Source organism: Apteryx rowi, unplaced genomic scaffold (assembly GCF_003343035.1).
Source record: "Apteryx rowi isolate R43461 unplaced genomic scaffold, aptRow1 scaffold_324, whole genome shotgun sequence".
Lineage (NCBI taxonomy): Eukaryota > Metazoa > Chordata > Aves > Apterygiformes > Apterygidae > Apteryx > Apteryx rowi.
Window position 1 is genome coordinate 559955 of NW_020449686.1, and position 21216 is coordinate 581170.

The window sequence follows — 21216 nt, forward strand, 5'->3', positions numbered from 1 at the left end:
GTCAGAGAATTTCAAATCTAAAAATAATATTTATATGAAGTATCTTTTATCCTGCAGAACTACCTTACTTTGCTGGATGATGAAGATCACAGATTGGAGTATCTTAAAATCCAGGATGAGCAGCATTTGGTAATAGAAGGTATGAAAGAGGCCTATAGGGTAGTCTATGCACTAAGAGCAAGTACAGTTTTATATGAGTATATATGTGCTTAACAAATTATGCATATGTACTACAAACACACTTTTGCCTAAATATTAAATCTTTGAAAATGTTTTGGGGAAGAAGTGTGTGTAAATATACATCTGTCTATATATACTGAAAGCAATACAGGGGAAAATTCCAAAACTTCAAATAATCCACTGCTGCTACAGTAATACCTAAAACACCAGAGACAGAATGAAAGCTCTGTGAAGCATTTGAGACCCCCTCCCCCCCCCCAGCCACTAATCTTACAAGAATACGGGGTACAATATTTGCAGGAACACTTTGTTAAATACGAAGCAGAAGGTGAAGAAAACTGCTTGTTTCAGTCCAACCAGGTTCATTTTTAAGATTTTCATTACCAACTGCTTTTTTTCGCATTTAGAAAGAATCTAACACATTTGGACTTGACTGCTTGACTGACTGTCCTCATGGTGAAAATTTTTTTCCTTATATCCAGTCCTTATCTCTCTCCTTTCAACTTAGGTCCGTTGTCTCTCGTTCTCCCACCGTGCACTGTTATGCTAGGCAGTCCTGTCCTACTAGTCGCAGATGAAATAGGCCTTTGTCAAAGGTAGAAGGGTGCACAGATCAGCTGACTTCTCAGCTAGTTTGACCTGAATTTTATCTAATCACTTAAATTTGGAAGCACATACATACATACAATTGTACATACTTAATCCTTCTACTCTTGGCCTTATATTGCAGAGGCTATGCTTGTTTTAAAAATGGGAAAAATAAATATTTAGAGGAAATACACAAAAGTGGTTTTTGCATTGTTTCTGTACAAGCCTCACTCAGTTTGCTTTTATGTCATACCTCAAGTTGGTGTGCTGAATGGCATGGCCCTTTTTGCTACTTGCCTGAGTTCTTATTTAATCAATTTACAATTGGCTCAGTGGCTGATCCAACTTACTGTGTACCTGCATTAATCCTAGAGCAGACACAAGGGCAGAAATGGGAACTGATGGGTGGAGAGATGGACTGTACCTTTCAGTATCAGGTGAAACAAAATCCTGTTTGATGAACAAACTGCCTGAAGTCAACACCGCCACTGAAGGAAGCGGTCTGCCCTCCCTCCGTTATGCCACTTTCCTTACCTGTGGACAACTACTTGTCACCTACCTATGAACTGACTCGGAGAGGAGATCTAGTGAAAAACAACTCCCTCTCCCTCTTTTCAGCTAGGTCAGTTCCCTAAGCCAGGTTGCTGTGTGGCCATACAAACGCTTTGTATCAGTGCAAGGGAGAAGAATCCATGACTGCGGAGCTGGTGGTAAAGCCAGTGCAGGAAAGCTTGAATTTTTTCCCCAACTTTATCATGAAATGTGTGAAATCTGTCACTGTTTTAAAGAACACTTGACTCTGTTGTTGCTTTGTAACAACAACAAAAAATATTAGCAATCACTCGTGAACTGAACAGATTCATTCAAGTTTGGTGGGGTGCCTTTTTAAATATTACAGTAATACCTAAAAAGATTTGTTATGCAACAGGGAAGAAATCTCAAGACTGCGTCCTATAGAAGTTACTGGGGTAATTAATGATTGGAAACAATTGAAAAGAAAACTAACAAAAATAATAACCAGCTAAAAAGAAGCAAGTTTCTAATCTCAATTTAAATAGTTGAAAATTTAATGAAATCTCTTTAGCCGTATAAGCTCTCTGGAGTAGGTTAAAAAAAATCCTTGTAACCCTTATACCATATTTCTTTCTAGTTCGAAACAAAGACATGAGCTGGCCAGAGGAGATGTCTTTTATAGCAAACAGCAGTAAAATAGACAGACATAAAGGTAAGTGTTTCAGCACAGTAATTGAATTATAATGAGAAGAAAAATTCAAGAGGGTATATTATGTTGAAATAATTATTTTTAATATAAGTGCTCTAAACATTGAAAGAGGTCTTTTATGCTTTTGCTACTTTGCTTGTTCTTTCTGTGTTATTAACTTAGATGCTGGAAATGTGTGAGGGTTGCATAGGTGCAGCAGTAGCAAATGGAACTTAACAAATTCTAGATTTTGTGTTTATTATTTTGTGGGTTTTCTTTTTCTCAGGTGAAGAATAGTTAAGTTTTTTCCAAATGAAACCAGAACTTGCAGTACCATAGTTATTTACCTGAAAATAGTTCATATGGCTTGTACAGATGGCCATGTTAGATCAGGCTTGACAAAATGTGGCTGACCTCACCTTTTGTTGACTTAAGTAAAATTAAGAGAGCGGATATTTTGAACAGACTTGTCCTCTGTTGCCTCTGTGCTAACTGCAGTCTTGTAATTGGGAGCAGATTAAATTGAATAAGATGCAATTAAAAGGTCATAAACTTAACTTTATTAATATACCATTGTGGATTAATTTTTCACATCTGCACAGTTGTCATAATTATGTTTTCTTTCTCTCAGTTCCTACTGAAAAGGGTGCTACTGGATTAAGCAATCTGGGTAACACATGTTTCATGAACTCTAGTATCCAGTGTGTCAGTAATACACAACCTCTAACACGATATTTCATCTCAGGAAGACATCTTTATGAACTTAACAGGTAATCTTCTATTTGAGCCCATTAGCATTTTAGTTGTGTTAACTTTTTTTTAAATTAGTTTCAGCCTTCAAAAGTAGAAGCATGAATAAATCCTATTAAGTTTAGCATTACCAGCCATCAGCTATGCAACTGGTACCAGATTAGATGTACCAAAATATACCTTCTTTTGTTTCTGGGAGAGTTAAAACAGTTCGGCAAGAAGCCTTTGAGCTTCCTCATTTATCCCCATTCTTGGACTTTGTTTAAATTTTGGTATGACATTAATGACTTCATGAATTCTAGGACAAATCCAATAGGAATGAAAGGACACATGGCCAAATGCTATGGGGATTTGGTTCAGGAGTTGTGGAGTGGAACTCAGAAGAATGTAGCACCGTTAAAGCTGCGGGTAAGTCTGTAATATATTTTATTTTTTATTTTTTTAGTACCAAAAATTTTTAAAAGCACTCTTCTCTTTTCTGGTGTTATCTGTATTGTAATAGTTCTGGGAAAGCCTCCTCAGTGCTACTTAATTATCATATTTGCTTTGATCATGTGTATAAAAGTTAGATTTTTCTTAACTTTTTTGTTATAGCTAAAAGAAAAAAAATTGGAAATACCAGCAGAAATGTTCTTGCTGTTCTTATTTCAATAAGTGTTCTTATTTTAAGAGTTTGATAATTAAAAAAAGGATTCATATTAAACTTACACATCTTTTTGAACTATGCAACCTACAAGTATGTGCTGAAGGCAACCATATCACTGATATTACTTTATTATAGTGCTGCTAGTAAAGTTAGACAACATATTTAGGATGTCAGTTATCATTCATGGAGGCTGTTATTTGTGATTATCATTCAGCTTATTTAAATATGGAAATCTGTGCTACGTAAGGAAGAAAAGCGCAAGTTTCTGTCATTAGTTTGCGTAATTAATACTGTAGTATTCTTTTTCAGTCTTAATGCAATTAGTCTTTGTAAATCTTCTCTCAGTTCTCCTGCCTTCCACTCACAATAACATTGAACTCTGTGGCTGTTTTCAGCCATGTTTTAGAGATGTGGAAGACTTAAAGGTAATTACATCCCTACAGCTTTGTTAGAGTTAGCATGTAGGTACTGGGCAGAGACTCAAATAAATATCCCCACTAGAGAAAGGGAAGGGGACTTGCGTATATATTCCATGTGTTAGAAGCTGGCTGTGAGATCTACGAGCGTATCCTGGGCAATGAGTTGTCATGTACGTTACTCCAAACTGGTCACAGATTTGCCATTTCTTGTCTGTAAGGAGTGTAGTGGAGGTGTTGAGCAAAGAGCTGCGGGGGAAGAAGATGCACATCTGTAGCCAACCAGGAGGCCTTAGCCCTGGTCCTCAGGGAGCAGCTGTCTGTGGAATATAATTGTGGTTCAGTGCTGAGGCTGTAAGTTCAGAGGAGTTACCTCATATGAATTGGAGGTTGTGGTTTAAGATGTGGGTTTTCGTAGCCATTGTTAGGGACAGAAGATCATGCATAGCCTGTAAATGGTCTTTTGTTGTGAAAGCGTAGAGAGATTCCTTTAACTCTGAGAATTGCATTTATTGTGCTGGTTGACAGCATGCATTTTTTCTACAATATTTTGATTATTGTTACAACTTTTGTCACATAATGTTAAAAAACTTTTTGGCTTTTTTTTATAGTGGACAATAGCAAAATATGCTCCAAGATTTAATGGTTTTCAACAACAAGACTCACAGGAGCTCCTGGCGTTTCTTTTGGATGGTCTTCACGAGGATTTGAATAGAGTTCATGATAAGCCATATGTTGAACTGAAAGATAGTGATGGTCGACCAGACTGGGAAGTAGCAGCAGAGGTATGGGTTAAGGTGTTTTCTCTTAGCACTAAGCTACTAGGAACTACTTTATTTCTTAGGAAAGCTAAAGGTGTTGATGAGAGAGGCCCTCTGGTAATACTATTTCTATACTGTCTTTTGAAACTTGTTAGATCTGTGATTTAAGGAACCTGTTTCACTTTTGAACTGAAAATGAATTTGATTTAAGTATAATAATATACAGGTATAAAGGCAGTACTTCATAGTCGTTTTGAATGACTCTTCTGAATGTGGAATACCAAAACTTTTCAGAATACCTGATGGTCTTTTCAGAAGCTTTTTAAATGATCTCATACCTTGGTTATTGTCTTAATAGAATGAGCTTTTCTTTACTAATGTTGAAACTAAATATTACCTATTTATTATAAATTAGTAAACAACTTCTGCAGGAACGTATTTCAGTTCTGTAGGCTGATGAAGCTTTGGAGATATTCCAGCATATTCTCCCTCTGCAGTTCTAGCAAGTAGTCTTCAGTTTCTAACTTTATTTTTCTACACTTTATCTTAGGCCTGGGAAAACCATCTGAGAAGAAACAGATCCATTGTCGTAGATTTATTTCATGGGCAGCTTAAGTCACAAGTAAAATGTAAAACTTGTGGACATATAAGTGTTAGATTTGACCCTTTTAATTTTTTATCCTTGCCTTTACCAATGGATAGCTACATGCATCTAGAAATTACAGGTGGGTAGTGGTTTAACACTGTATAAACTTGTCTTTCTTGAAACAAAAGTTATAAATACGAAACAGATTTTCATGGAACAGTCACAAAACAAATTTTATTTGTTTTAGCACTTACTAGCAATGCAGCTAAATTTTAAAAAATAGTATAACTATTTAGTATGATAGATGAGACTATAAGAATTTTCATTGGAATACAGTTAAAGTAAAATCTTCTTAAACGGCATAGATGGTCCATTTTCAATTTTGACTAAAGTACTTAATACATAAAATTTCAAAATCTCAATTTTGCACATTTTCCTTCTGGTCACTGAAAATTTGTACTGTATAGGTTGTCTTAAATCTGCCTAGGGCAAAAAAAGGGAGGGTGGGAGGGAAGAATAGGCAAACAAAAATTACTGTGTGGGTTATGAATTATACTATGAAGAACCCATACATTGTGGGTGAAGAGGCAAAAGCAATGGTGATAAAAGAAGAAAATTTGAAACTATTTTCTATGGCCTAAGCAGTTAGGGGTTTTCTGGCATTTGTCTTTGCAGACCTTGAAAATTGTCTGATAATGAAAAAATAATCAGATTTAAAAATGGAAGAAAAGTGCTGTCTAATAAATAAGTAGATGTAATGTATTATTCTATTAAATTTTACCTGGTTTGCTGACTAAGGTGTTTCTTTTCCCCTTTAAAGTAATTAAATTAGATGGTACTACTCCTGTTCGATATGGCCTGAGGTTGAACATGGATGAAAAGTATACAGGTTTGAAAAAACAGTTAAGTGAACTCTGTGGGCTAAAACCAGAACAGATTCTACTCGCAGAAGTGCATAGCTCCAATATAAAGGTAAAAAGAAAAAAAAAATCATTGCTGCAACCTACTTTTGGTATTTCTGATTATTTGTGTACATCAGCATCCTATGTCTTTTTGACACTAAGCTTTGCCTACAGGAGCTCTGAAACAACTAAAAGTGTGGTAATAAATTCAGCTTAGTTAAGTATGAACTTTTTTGTCATTTTAAAACCTCAGTTTGGCTTGCTTTAAACAGATTTAAAATTAAAGGCAACTGAACCATAATAAACCACTTGTAACCAAAATGAAAATTGACATAGAAACTTGCAAAACTTTAATTGAATTGATTACTAATGATATGTTTAGAAAAAAAATGATAAAATCTTCTCGACATAATAAGACTCAAGTTAGAGTGCTGTGATGAATTTAAACACTATCAAGAGGCTGGAAGTATAAGAAATGACTGGCTTAGATTTTATGTAGTGTGTGACTTTTTTTTGCTGTCATTGAACAGAATTAAAACTACTTTCAGCGGGTAGAAATTGGGTGCTTTCAGTCTGTTCAGAGAACCAATAATAGCGCTCTCAGGTCTTGCTGCAGAGATCTGCAAAGTCATCTGGCTTTTGGCTCTCCTTTTTCCCTGTAGGTATAAGAAAGCAGATGGGAGGGGGGAGATGAGCTGATAGTTGTACTGTTTGCAAAAGAATGAAACATGTTCTGGGTCACAGTTAAAAGTACATACGTGTCTCATTGACTTTCCCTTTTTTCCTGAAGAACTTTCCTCAAGACAACCAGAAAGTCCGGTTATCAGTGAGTGGGTTTTTGTGTGCATTTGAAATACCGGTTCCAGGATCCCCTACATCAGCATCAAGTCCTGTGCAGACAGGTAAAATAAAACATACTTATTTTCCTGTTCGTTTAAAATGCACAGTGCTTAGATACTGGAGAAATTCAGGAGAAAGACCTTCCTTAGTAATTTGGGAACAGTGAGAATTAAAGAGACAGGTAAGTCTCAGCTCTGATCCAGAGAAAAACTGAGCCATCTCAATATCCACTGGTGATCTGTGATCCTTTCTAGGGTCATGCCCAGGATAGGAGTCTGAAGATCACTATATACTTATTTTAATGAAAATATTTTGCAAGTAATAAAGAAACAAGAAACATGCAGATTGGCTATAAGGCAGGACATACTTAAAAAAAAAAAGTAAGCATGTTGTTCAGCTTTGGTTTCTGTTTCGTTGTTTGTGGTTTCATATATGGATTGTAAACAATTCTGTTATTTCTTGTTACTGCATGCTCTGATTTTGCAAAGTTGTAGGCAAAAGATTACATATTGGTCTGAAGGAGAATGGAAGGTATTTCATGAAATACATTGGGCAGAATGGAAGGCAAAAAAATCTTGTTGTTTGTTACCAGTTCTGGTTGCTGTAGATTGAGAGTAATTGTCCATCTACAGATCTCTCAACTGGGTCGACAGCTAATGGAGCACTCAACATAATGATGAATGGGGACCTTCCCAAACCAACCCTAATTCCAAATGGAATGCCAAATACTGTAGTGCCATGTGGAACAGAACGTAATAACCTTGCCAACTGGACTCTCAACGGTCATGTGCCCTTGCTTTCTGATAGTCCATGTACAGGGTATATAATTGCAGTCCACAGAAAAATGGTGAGTAGATTTTGTGCTTGTTACAAATTGTGCGTAACATACTTTCTCAAAGTCAGCGCAGTTTTCTTTTGAAGTCCATATGATTAGTTAATCTGTATTCTAAAAAGAGGGAACATGAATACACATTTCCCTGTTAGGCTTACACACAGTTCTCCTTCACAGATTTAATTTGCAATGTCTAATGTTGGTGTATTTTTCTTTCCTCAGTATTGGCAGGCTTCCCAGTTCTTTAATGCTGTGATGCATGTTTGGGTGTTCACTGACTCCCTGATAAAATGTTCTAGGAGTCTCTGAGCAGAAAAAAAAAACAATTAGAGAAGCAACATGAAATTTGTTTCTTTCCCATTATGTGGAACAGCCTTATTACTTCTTGTACAGAAATAGTGTAAAGATATATAGTGCATTCATGGGTTATTCTGATAGCATGAATTACTCTTTTTCGAAGCATTTGCAGTCAAATTGAACTCTAAACGTGAAAGCTGGATGACTGAACACCTCAAATAACCTTGCTTTCTGTGTACGTTCTGTCTCTAGGCTTTAGAAGCTGTTGAGAGAGCCTAGTGGTTGTGGACTCTCCCTCTTTACAGTGGGTTTGTGGGGGGCTTTTTTTTCTTTAGTTTCTCAAGTAGTGGCTAATAACCACTGTTACCACCACAATCTTGATTCAAGATTTGGCAGAATCTGTTAGGGGGATTAGTATAATGCTTTTGAGCAGTTACAGGCTGTTAGTTATACATCTCACAGAGCATTAAAGTTGCCTGTGGAAGCTATGCCAGGAATCCGTGCTTGTCATTGCCAAAAATTTTATCAATGGAGTGGGTCCGTTGCATAACACTTGTGCAAGGCTCAGTAGCAGTTTACTGTACCTCCGTATCATTAAGTCAGTGTGCTAAATCTTTCTTACAGCTGGAAAGCGTGAAGCACAAAGATTGGTTGATCTGCTTGGAATGACCTGTGTACGAGTCTGTAGTGCCCAAATTACCTTCCCATTACATTCTGTAGACATAAAAGTTTTCTTTCTCTAGAAGACATAAATTTGCCTAGTGTAGAGGTCATTTTGGGACAGATATTACCATCTGTCTGCTTTGTAAAGTTACCATGTGGTGGTCAAAGTAAGAAAATATGCATCATTTGAAATTAAAAAAAACATACGTGGTTGAAACCTAGGTTTATGTTAAGTGTTGACATGGTCTAATGCCACAATATCATAAAATACAATTAAATTTTCAGGCAGTTTGAAGTCAGTGATCAAAATTCAGTTTTTTAATATTGAAAAAATTACTGAAATTGAGTACTTTTTCTTGAATTAATCATTTGTTTAATTGCCAGAGACTGAAATGAGTAATAGGTCAGCATTGTAATAATTGTGGTAATGTGAGTTAATGCATACTTACATATGACTCATTCTCCTGTTTCACATACGCAGATGCGGACAGAGTTATATTTTCTTTCATCTCAGAAGAACCGTCCTAGCCTCTTTGGAATGCCACTAATTGTTCCTTGTACTGTTCATACACGGAAAAAAGACCTGTATGATGCAGTGTGGATTCAGGTTTCCAGGCTTGCCAGCCCTCTCCCTCCTCAGGAAGCTAGTAATCATGCGCAAGACTGGTGAGTGTGGCGTGCCAACCTTTGACTGGAATTACCCAATCCAGTGGTTTAGATTCCTTTAGAAGATTTAAAAAATGCTCATTCTTCATCTTTATCCATTTTAAGGGCTGAAAATACCTCCATGGAATGAATGTATGGTTTTTAATGTATAATTAAGATTTAAATGTCAACAATTTTAGGAACAGTTGTGTGCGCTTTTACCTCAGATGTTTTCTGCCTGCAGATTCCATCTAGTGGGTTATTTTTGTAGGAAGTCATTTAAAAGTCCTGTGATTTAATAATGACAATGAAAGGCAATATAGTAGCTTTGTGAAAATAAGATATTTTCAGATAGCTTTTTAAATGAGACTGTATTTAATAAAGTGTCTTCTGTATATTTAATTCTCTTGTAAAACTGCTTAAACTGTTTGGGCTTTTTTGGTGGGGGGGAAGGCTTTCTGTCATTTGAATTCTGCTTTGCGGCTGATAATTTTGATGCTAAGTCTGATTCTCTTTAGAGAATTGGTCGTCCCGGTCCCTGTCCCCCCAAAAGAAAAAGGAAAAAAAAAAAAAGCACAATATCTGGAATCTGTAGGCTGATTGGGCCAGAATGAATGGTAGACCTGGTCTTTTAAGTTGTGGTGTCTGCTTCCATCTGCACACCTGCTCATGGTTGTATCCACTAAGGCTTAGTACTGAACAACATGTAAATCCTCTGCAGAAACACTTCAGATGTTCTTGCTCAGTTAAATATCTGTCATTGTCAGACCCAATCAAAGTTAATGCAATGTGGGCTTAAATGACAGATTCTTAATGATTTAATTAAATAGACTGAAAACGTCACCTTTATTTGGGGATGTGTCAGTTTGTATGCATGAGACCTGCCCTTTAACAGATTTTTCTCATTGTGCTACTTAAGAGTTTTATCACAAACTCTTTTCTATTTTCTTGCAGTGTTATCTCTACTAAATAACTCATATCTTTAATATATAGTGATTTAATGCCTTAATTTCTTTCACTACGTAAAGCAATTTGAGTGACCATTTTCTGGTTGGATGTACTGCTGTGAAACCATGATAGTCTTGGCTATTGCTTAATTGATTTGCGTGATTTGTGTTAATTGATTTGTGCATCCACCAGCGTGTGTCAAGAAAACTTTGCTACTGTTGATGCTTATGTGAGTTCTGTTACCTCCGCAAGATCTTTAAAAATATTCTTGAATTCTCCTTCTTTCTAGTTGTATTACTGTATTTATAAATAGTGAAGAAGTATTGATAGTAGTATGAATGTGATTGATGTATATTTTAATTGTGCCTCTCTTTTTTTAAATAGTTGCTGTTTAATGACTATCCTGCTGAGTAGACTTAAAACTAATGCTATAATATGCATGTTTGGGTTTTAGACGACATAAAGGCAGATCTTGTTTTATTATATTATGTTTAATATTTCTAACCATTCAGATTTCTTTGTTTTTGTGGGGGGGGAGGATTGTGTTTTAGTAAACAGCAAGGGTAATGAAGTAAGGTCAAAAGTAATTGGCAGTCTGAATCAGTGCTTGTGTTTCATGTTGCAATCTCTTCTGTTTCAGTGATGATAGCATGGGATATCAGTATCCGTTCACCCTGAGGGTAGTTCAGAAGGATGGAAACTCCTGCGCTTGGTGTCCATGGTACAGGTAAATTGTCCTTTTTAGATTTAAGCAGGGGAGTCACTTCAGCAGAAATGTAATTTATGATAATAGATTTTTGATACGTTTCAGACTTCAGAGGTAATATCAAACAATGAGAGTCTAGAATCTAATTCAACTAGAACCCCCACATGGCAGACTTTCACTGCAGAATTGCTTTTATGACTTGAAGAGCTGAAAATTCTGCTGACATAGAAACTTTAAATTAGGAGATAGGCATCAGATTATCAAAAACCTCTTAACCCCTTCCAGTCTTCCCTGTTCAAGTGTGTAAATATACAGGGGCACGTTTGTACGTATTTAGATGATTTATGATGGTTTCATGTGACAGCAGACTACTGTGGATGTAAATCATTTACCATTAGCCATTTCTGTGCCATTTGAAAAGTAAAAACTAAAATAGACAATAGGTATTTGCCCTGGGAACACTCTTGGAATTTTTCCTAAACAAGGGACATGCTAATGAAAATCCCAGACTGTTGCTGGACAGTATTCAGACCACAGACTCGTTCCAAAAAGGTGTCTCCTACAGCTAGATAAATAATGTACATTAGCTATCATATTGCAGAATACCCGTGGAGACAAAGAACTGTAGTTTTGGTGTGGTAGTTAGGTTTGCTCAGCACTCTGTGCAGACAGGTGATTGAGCTCACCCAAATGCTTCAGTGTTTCATCTCCATTAGAGTTTTGTGGCAAAATAGAGAATTGGCATTGGTTATCTTTTTAAAAAAATGCCTCTCTTACACTGAAGGCAAAGCCTGTAACTGTGGAGGTGTATCTAATACAAAATAAGGAGCAGAATTGGGATGTGAATTAATGTAGATCTGTGATTGCACAGTTTATCACATCTAACTTTTTGTTTTAGATTTTGTCGTGGCTGTAAAATTGAGTGCACAGAAGATAGAGCTTGTGTTGGGAATGCTTACATTGCTGTAGACTGGGATCCAACAGCACTCCACCTACGCTACCAGACATCACAGGAACGGGTAAAATTACAGCATAAAGCCTGCAGTATTTGTTTGAATGTTAATAGCTCTAAAACACATCCCACTTTACCAAGACCAAGTTTGGAAGATATTCTCTTTTCGTTTAGCGATTCTTGTTTTGTCTATTTATTATTAAACTAAAGGCAGTAGTCATTGAAGAGTATATTCTGGATAAATCTATGTCTTAATTTTAGACCTCCTACATGTCTATAACGTGAAAGTGAATCTTTTAAGAAACCACAGATGTGTATTTTCTGGCTGTTCTGAGTTGCTTTTGGTCTACTCTTCACAATATAGTAGAGAGTATGTTAATTTGGTACACTTTCTAAGGACACCATTGCTACAAATAGTTGTGTGTAAGTAAACATAGCTGCTTCACTGCGTCTACAAAACAAATAAAGGTAAGCACACAACTGAGTTAATCTAGAAGAACTATTCTGATTTGTGAGTTGAATCCGTAAACTAGTGCCTTGCAGATATGCAAAAATTAAGAATAAGGACAGCACATTATCTGTATGTCTGCCTTTTCATAGTTGAAATAAAATACCTGCTCAAATTAGTGCAGCTATTCTTGGATTTTTAATCCTAAATAACTATATGATATGTTTCTTCTATGGTACTTTAAATACAGCCTTCCTCTGAGCAGTTTGTATACATTTCCAAGTCAGATTCAGTTTAATCTCACCTCTTTAGATTGTAGAAGAACACGAAAGTGTTGAGCAAAGCCGACGAGCTCAAGCAGAGCCCATCAATCTGGACAGCTGTCTTAGAGCCTTCACCAGCGAGGAGGAATTGGGAGAAGATGAGATGTACTACTGTTCCAAATGCAAGACCCATTGTTTGGCCACCAAAAAACTGGATCTTTGGAGGCTTCCCCCTATTTTGGTATGATCTTGTATAATTTTCCTCTACAACAACAGAAACAAAGTACATTCCTCACAAATTTTGAATTGCTAGGTATGTCTCTTTTTTCTTTCTAAATAAGAAGGTTTATATTTACTTCTGTTCACTGTGTCAGCAGGGGCACTAACTTTGTTTGCATCATGCATTTCCGTAATGCAGGCAGATAACTTAAAACAAACCTAAAATCCCTGTGCATCTTTTTAGCTGATACATTGCAGCAAATGGTTGCATTTTGCATTCACTTTGATTTGCTCTGACAAAGAAGTCACACTTAGGCAGTCTTTCTTGGTAACACAGTCTTGATCTTTGGTCTAGTTATGTAACACCTGTGTCTGTTGCCTTTCAAATTTGGTAGGTTATACACAGCGCTGGTGACTGAAATGAAGCAACCTTTTCTATCACTTTCCCCTGAAAATATTAGTTCCATATTTTATCAGCTTGTACCCAGAATCCAAATGCTCAGATACAGTGTTATTACTTTTTATTAATATATGATAAAATATATATGTTTCAGAAACAAAAATGTCTTTTAACAGTGAAATTAGATCATTGTGGTGTAATTGTCCTCCTTTGACTTTCTCTAACATGTTTCTCCTTAGATCATTCACCTGAAAAGATTTCAGTTTGTAAATGGCCGCTGGATAAAATCTCAGAAAATTGTTAAATTTCCCCGAGAAAATTTTGACCCAAGTGCCTTTTTGGTACAAAGGGATCCAAGTCATTTTCAAAGAAAACAGCTAACTCCCCATGTTGATGACCTTCCTGATGCACGGACTCTCCAAGGGGAGTCTAGAAAAATAGATCTGCAGATCACTTACACAGCAGGCGAAGGGGATGTACTGAACAGAAGTCCATCTTCCCTTAACACTACTAATGTCTTGAATAATATCAAAGGTAAGTAATATTTAGGGAAGATAGCACATTCCAGTAAATGCTGGTATTTGGGAAGGTATTTGGTATTTCAGTTTATAAGTGCGCATGTTTGTGTGCATGCACAGACAGTCCTATTTTTATATACTACTCATACATTGCAATGGAACAGTGGATTTTTAATGCTTGGTTATTAAAAGAAATCTTTTATTAAAAAATCTAGACTATGTATTTACTTATCTTTCAAGTTCGTATTTGTTTTCTGTTCTAGCATCTCCATCTTTGGGAAGGAAAAGTGGAACCAGCTGTCCTTCAAGTAAAAACAGTAGCCCAAATAGTAGCCCAAGGACTTTAGGAAGAGGTAAAGGGCGCCTGCGGCTACCACAGCTAGGTAAAAACAAACTGTCAAATAGCAAAGAAAATCTGGATGCAAGTAAAGAGAATGGTACTGACCAGGAGCAGAAATATACTTCTGACCAAGGCGATGCTCTTACTAGAGGGCAGATTTTGGGTGGTAGCCAGAGTGAACTATACACTGCTCAGGACACTGAGATGACTTTAGCCAACGGATACATTTGTGAGCAGAATGCATATAGTAATGGAAGTATCAATGGTCAAATTGATAACCACAGCGAGGAGGATATTACAGATGACCAAAGAGAAGAAGTTTGTGTTAACCCTATTTACAATCTATATGCAATTTCGGTAAGTTGACGTTTTATGCCCTTACAATGGCATTGTTTTGACTAAATGTGTTTACTGTTTTCATTACAAAAAGTAGAGATTTCTTGTTGAGGAGAGCAAAGTAGAGTCATTGTGAGCAAAATAAAATTGCCATAAAACTGAATATAACTGAAAAGTATATCTTCGCATAATTGTTTTTTCTGCTTGAATATATAAGTTTAGTCAGCCTCAGACATTTAAAAAAAAAAAAGCTGTGAAGCACAGCACAGTCAATTAGAATACACTTTTCAGGTTGTCTGTCTCTGCTGCCTTTATCAAGCAAGACCTTTCTGTGCACCAACACTTGGATTATTTTTAGGTTTTTTTGAGATGGGGAAAAGGGAAAACAAAAAGGAAACAAAATTTGGTAGTAAAGGAAAATGATAAAGGCATAAAGATGTGTGAGAGGGGCACTGGCCTTGGACTGGCTGTGTTGAACTGCTGGGGCCAGCATGCATAAAATATTTTTGTCATATACAATATGCTGCACTACTACTTCAGAGAGAAGAGGTTTGTTTTAAGAGAGCCTGTAACATTTAGGCATCCTTGGCAAGTACAGATTGTCGCAAGCTGTTGTCGCTCGTGGAAAGAACATGAATTTGTTACGTTATTCTGTGAATTCTGTGTTTTTGATGTTTGATCCAAAATTTTTTTCTTTTTCATTTTCTTCAGTGCCATTCAGGAATTATGGGAGGGGGTCATTATGTTACTTATGCCAAAAACCCAAACAACAAGTGGTACTGCTACAATGACAGTAGCTGTAAGGTAAATGTTTTATTTTTGTAAGAAATAATTTTTTACTTGGGTGTCTAGAAACAAAGAAATACATGTTTTTTGAGAACTGTTCTTTGAAACCATGGTTATCTCAAAATTTGCTTCAGATGAATATTAAAATCGTGAACTGAAGTCGTACATTTTTTTTCATGTTAGTATGTGTTCATCAGCTGCTAACATGGGTAGATGCTTATTTTGTACAAAGATGGAAAAGTTACTAAAAATGGAAGTCCAAGAATATTTTTTCATTATGCTAGCTGTTTTGTATTCAATTACTGAATAATTAAGTTCCAATATTTCTATTGCATTTGTCACTCAAAATTTGCTATGCTTTTCAAGTAAATAATGGAGCCTGATAACTATGATAAGGGAGACTGAGAAAATGTGATTCTCCTTGCTGTAAGCTGCCATTTAAAAAAGACTGTTTCTAGGGCCAAAGCGTGTGTTGCCGTTCAGCGACAGTAACGCAGTCGCACCGTTGCGCGTTTCAGGAAGTGTTTTTGTTCCGCAGGAGTTGCACCCTGACGAAATCGACACCGACTCTGCCTACATTCTCTTCTACGAGCAGCAGGGCGTAGACTATGCACAATTTCTGCCAAAGATAGATGGCAAAAAGATGGCAGACACGAGCAGCATGGATGAAGACTTTGAGTCAGATTATAAGAAGTACTGTGTTTTACAGTAAGCAGGTGATCTTCCATGGACTGTTTTGAGAGTGTGAGGGATAACACGCTGAAGCTTGCATTTGGCGAAAATGTTATTGAAACAGATAAGCTAAGTGTAGTTATTGTACCTGGGATGTGAAAGCACAAAAAGAAAACCCTAATTAAATAGCAGTTAATATAAAGATAGTATTGTTTTGTTCTGTTATCTCACTACATGCTCTAAACATTTCTGATGTTAGACATCAGGCTGAAACTGCCATTGGCCTTTAAATAAAATGGTTTGAGAAAAGCCGACTAGGACCAAATAAGAGCTAAATTAAATAATCCAAATAAGAGCTAAACAAAGTAGTGTAGAGTTTACCAGTTATTCTAACAAAATCCTAAGGCTGTCCTTAGATTTAAGATAATGGGGAAAAAAAAAGTAGTGTTGTCTTTGGACAACATGATATTGCTACCTCCTTTTTCCTGCAGTTTTATTGCATTTTATTGGCAAAACACGGAAAGCAAGAGAATGAAAAGTGCACGAATTTAAAGACTAAACATCAAGAGTTGGAAATGTTTCCAGTTTTGCCATCACTAATGTGTGTCAATTGCTTTCTTTCTGTATGTTGGGAGCACAACCTAATCATAATTTGAGAAGAGATTAATTTCTATACTTGAATGGTTTTATTAAAATTGTGTTTTCTCCACATGGTGGCTGTGCAAATCAACATGTTTCAGGAATGGCTTTTCAGCCTGAAGAGTGCTATCTTAGACTTTTGAGATGCCTCAAAAAAGAAACTTCAGGTTGAAAAGAGTAGTTGTGGTTATACATATGGTGTCTTAAAACGTGCACATTGCACGAAGTGTTCCCAGCTTTTGGAAGGAAAGATGCTTGAGCTTGTGTTTCATGACTGGTGTTGCTTTTAAATTTGCACTTTTAAAAATTCATATAATTAAATTCAAAAACATAGTTTGTTTTTGTTGTTGTAAGGGCTCTGGAGTGAATGGCTGTGAATTATCCACTGTGTATTTCAAACAGATAAGAAGCTGTGGCTGTCAGGTAGCTATCGTAGCATTCATGGATGGTTTTTTTAATTGATTTCATAATTTAATAGGGCTTTTTTTTTTTCTTCAAAATTTGGTTTGCCTTTTTCAAATTCTTTCTTGCAACAGGTGATGCATATACTTGCAATTAAAACAGAATTGTTTTCCATGTCCTTGCAAGATGCTCTTCTAAGTCAGCAGGCTTATTGTATGAAGGAAAGCATGACCGAGTCTTAGCAGAGACTGAGAAAAAAAGATGGTTATTTTTGAGTAGGCATTTCTTTAAACATTTTCAGTGTTAAATTTTTTGCATATCTGAATCAAGATAAATGATTCGCTCTTTCAGCCTTTTGTTCTTCAGCTGAGTCTTAGAAGCTTACTAATTTTATCAAGACATCTTTCAAATTCTTTAGATTTTGTATCTTCACTAACAAAATTTATAACTTAGACTGTTGATCCCTGAAGTTAATGTTTGGCTTCCTTTTAATGTGCTTTACAACGATGCCAAGCCTACCGGTAAGTGTATAATTTCCAGAAAGATCTGGGTTTTATCCATTTAAGAAATTGTATCAGCTGGTCTTGCTGTCTTTCCTCAGGCAAAAACCTCATCGTCTTTGTTGGAGGTTGTGCCTCTGTAAGGACAGCAGATCAGCTCCAAAATAAGTATTGTCTTATTTGTAAAGTGTTGCTCCCTATGCTATATGTTCTTTTATCTTTCAAGCGGTCTAAACTTTGAGTCTGAAGAAAAGCAAACATGAAATGTAAATTTCTAGGTTAGAAGCTTTTTCGGTACCTATTTCTCTATTCCTCCCTACTCAAACTCCATGAAAAGTGAAAGATTTTCAAATGATTTACTTTAAAATGTTTTATTTAAGCAGGTAGCACAATCTACTAATGTTATTTGATCTTCTGTGTTTGTTACATTGGTTGTAATTAATTTTTTAATTAAATTAATTCATGAATTAGTAGTAAATTTATTAAGTTAACTATTAACTACATTCACTTTGTAAATTATTGTATAAAACTTATTGACAATGCACTGACTTTAGAAAGATGTTATGTACATAAATTCCTTGTAAATAAAATAGTGTTGATGTACTGGAATATGAGCTGTATAAAAAAAAAAAAAAAGATATCGGTAATTGTATATGGAGTGAATCTGTTTATCTGTAACTATATTATTCAAACAAATTAAATACTGTGGATGCAGATGAAGTGTCACTTTTTGTCAGCTAATTTTTAATAGCTGTTTTTCTGCTTTGAAGTTTCTGTACTGTTTTCATTAACTTTAAATGTATTTTTAGATTCAAAGATTGAAACATGTGAGTAAGCATATCAGTTCTCTCCTGTTTGTCCAGTGTGTCTCTTAGAAAAGCTGAAATATTATCTTGGTACTTATAAATTGTGATTTTGAGTTATTTCTGTTTTCCATTTAGGTATGTTCTGTTTGGTTTTAGAATTAGTCCATTTAACCCTATTTAAAGCGTGTGCCCATTTATGAGAGAGAGGGAGATGTTTCCTTCTTATAGCGAAGTCTGAAGAACTAGTGCACTGAACCACATTAATTCAGTGGTTCTCACATTTTTCTGTGGCGCAATTGTGGTAGATGCAAAATGAGATCAGTGATGGTTTAGAAGCAGTGGCTGCACATGGATTTCCCGGCTACCTGCCCTTGAGAATCCTTCTGCAGGTTATCAGAACAAACTGAACAATCAAACACCTATTTTAATATTTAGTTGCTTTATTTTTGTATGTGTACTTGGACAATTAAAATCCAGCCTGTAATAATTTTATTCCCAGATTCTCACAGTGATAAACAAGGCTCCTTTTGAGTTTAACAAAGTAGGGAAAGGTTTTGCTTAAAAACGTTCTAGAAATAATGGACATACAATAAAATCATGCAAAGATTTCTATTATTTGAAGGTTTGAGAGGAAGTTTTGAGAAAAATCCTGTAATGGACTATATGCTTAACCTTTCCTTTAAATTGGAACTGTGTCGGTGTCTGGTGCTCGCAACCACAGGATGGCAGCGTTGTCTGCCGCCTTTGAGGAGCTGAAGGCAGAAGCCTTGTGAGCGTGAACCCTAAATTCTAACCATAATTCAGGTTTCATAACATGCCCTCACAAAAAAAGGAAAAACTTATTTTGAGCCTGTTTCAGAGAGATAATAAAACAATGTTTGTCTGCGACAGGCACATTCTGCATATTGTTTATTAATGCAGGGTTTTGCCTCACCAGGAGGAACGATTCCTGAAATTAAAATTTTTCATATTATGAAGTAAATAACGCTTAGTAATTTTGTGCTTAAGCATTTGTTTTGTTGTTTTGATATAGTTAATAACTTATGCATTTTAAATCAAGTGGATTATCTGTTTTCATCAGGTGGAAACAGCTTTCAAGATACGATTCATACAAAAAGCACAAGGGAGCAAAAGAAAAGATACAGGTGAAAAAATAAATATAATTCATAATAGCAGGTGAAAAATAATGCATCTTTACTGCTTCTGCATAGATATTTATTCTTCTCCAGTTATTGGTTTGTGTAAGTAGAGAATTAAACTGCTACATTAGCCAGCAAAGGAAATTCTTTCCTCTGCCTAAAGGAAGAGTCACACGTTGGTAGTACGAGAGGTCATAGTTTCCTCTGATTCTGTTTTGTAACCTGTTAAGTCTCTAAAACCATAGAATAATTTGGGGAGGACAAGAGGACGTCCAGTCCATCTAAATGTTAAAAGTACGCCTCATCTCAGGTATTATAATTGTTTCCTGTATTGTGCATGTCGTAAATACAGAGGGTGGCTTTTTTTTTTTTTCTTTTTTTAACAAATCTTAAGAAATGTGTTTGCCATTTCCTCAGCCATCACTATTTCAGTAGGCTGCTTTGGTTTCTGAGCAGTTCTTTTTCTGAAGGGAAAAAACTTGAAGCCATTCTGAAACCCACTTTCTAGTACCACCTGGGAAAATAAGATGGAGATACAGTATAAACAGAGATTAAGAACTCCCTGCATGTTTCCGTAACACACAGATTAAAAAAGGGAAGAGGAGGAAATAGAAAATACTCTATTTGAGAACATATTTCTCTTTATATGGAGTTGAATATAAGGTTTCCTTTAGGATCTTTCCAATTCATGATGAACCTGTCTACTCATACAATTTAATGCATGCCAGTGTATTTTAGATGTATCCTACTGCTAGGTTTTAGTTGATGAGAGACTTGAGATTAGCAAAGTGGAAAGTCAAAGGCAAAATTATTTATCTTTTGCTTAGTCACTGGAGGGGGAACAACTGAGACAGAGATATGGGAATAAGAGGTCAAAATTGAATTTGCCTTTGCTTGGAGATGAGAACTTGCAGACAGATTGCAATTGGGAAGTAAAACAAAACTTCAGCAGAGTGTATCCTATTGTTTGTTCATGGCACTTTTTTTATCTGAAACTATCTACTGCTTACAAAAGGTAGGCTTATATCTTTTGGTTGAATCGTATGTTTAGTGCTGTTGTTAATAGCAATTTGTAGTATTTATTCTAAGAAAACAGCCCATTTCAAAAGCAAGTGAAATGATGCCTTACTTGCATGAAGGTTTTGCTCTTGGAAACAGTGCCTGTGAAATAAGGATCTTAAGGTACCTAATGTACAGTCTTGGCATACTGGCATGTTCCTGCTGCTGTTCCTACTTCTATGAGCACTTGCTCACGTATTTGCTTCTTGATTGTACATAGTGTTGAGACATTTCCTCTGAGCTGGGATTGACTATATGAGACTTACTAGAATTATAATCACTTTTTTTTTTCCCAAAAGGAAGTAAATCTGGTTGTTCTGGCAACTGGACCAAAGTCCACAGTGAGCTGTCACATTATCACCTGGTATTGTTTGTTTTTTGAATGTTTCCAAAAACGGGGTGGTTATGTTTAGCTGGAAATGAACTATTGTTCTTATTTTATGGCCCTTGAAGATGCTAAATGGATACTCGGCCAAGGATTAGCATGCGTCAGTGTCACCACGGCGCTTCCGCAGCTGGTGCCAGGCCCTGCTGGCTCCAGGGAAGTGTGGCAGGCGCTTGCTCCATCAGTTGCAGTTGGAGCATTTGTGGAGGATTAAAAGATGACACTTGCTCAACGTAGTCATCTTTACGGCCTAGTAATTGATTGCAGAACGTTCAGAACATTCGTTCTTTGCAAGTGTGATAATTCCATTAGTGACACTTTAGATGAGTCACTTGTTCATTTTCAGTATTGAAAATTTAATTTAAATCAAAGAGTATGATACAGCTGCTCT

At 36.1% G+C, this 21216-nt stretch overlaps 1 protein-coding gene across 8 annotated transcripts in view; it reads left to right on the plus strand.

The window, feature by feature from the left end:
* The window catches only part of USP32 (ubiquitin specific peptidase 32), an 85357-nt gene extending 67195 nt beyond the window's left edge, over positions 1–18162 (plus strand). For all 8 annotated transcript variants that reach the window (XM_026071364.1, XM_026071362.1, XM_026071361.1 and 5 more), the window contains 17 exons: positions 58–139; positions 1919–1993; positions 2601–2739; positions 3022–3127; positions 4393–4566; positions 5093–5267; positions 5949–6100; positions 6821–6932; positions 7503–7717; positions 9144–9328; positions 10896–10982; positions 11860–11980; positions 12674–12865; positions 13483–13777; positions 14025–14458; positions 15149–15241; positions 15762–18162. In XM_026071364.1, the coding sequence (XP_025927149.1) occupies positions 58–139; positions 1919–1993; positions 2601–2739; positions 3022–3127; positions 4393–4566; positions 5093–5267; positions 5949–6100; positions 6821–6932; positions 7503–7717; positions 9144–9328; positions 10896–10982; positions 11860–11980; positions 12674–12865; positions 13483–13777; positions 14025–14458; positions 15149–15241; positions 15762–15935 (2811 nt within the window). In that variant the 3' untranslated portion in view covers positions 15936–18162. The remainder of the gene's footprint in view (positions 1–57; positions 140–1918; positions 1994–2600; positions 2740–3021; positions 3128–4392; positions 4567–5092; positions 5268–5948; positions 6101–6820; positions 6933–7502; positions 7718–9143; positions 9329–10895; positions 10983–11859; positions 11981–12673; positions 12866–13482; positions 13778–14024; positions 14459–15148; positions 15242–15761) is intronic.
* Positions 18163–21216: the final 3054 nt, after the last annotated feature.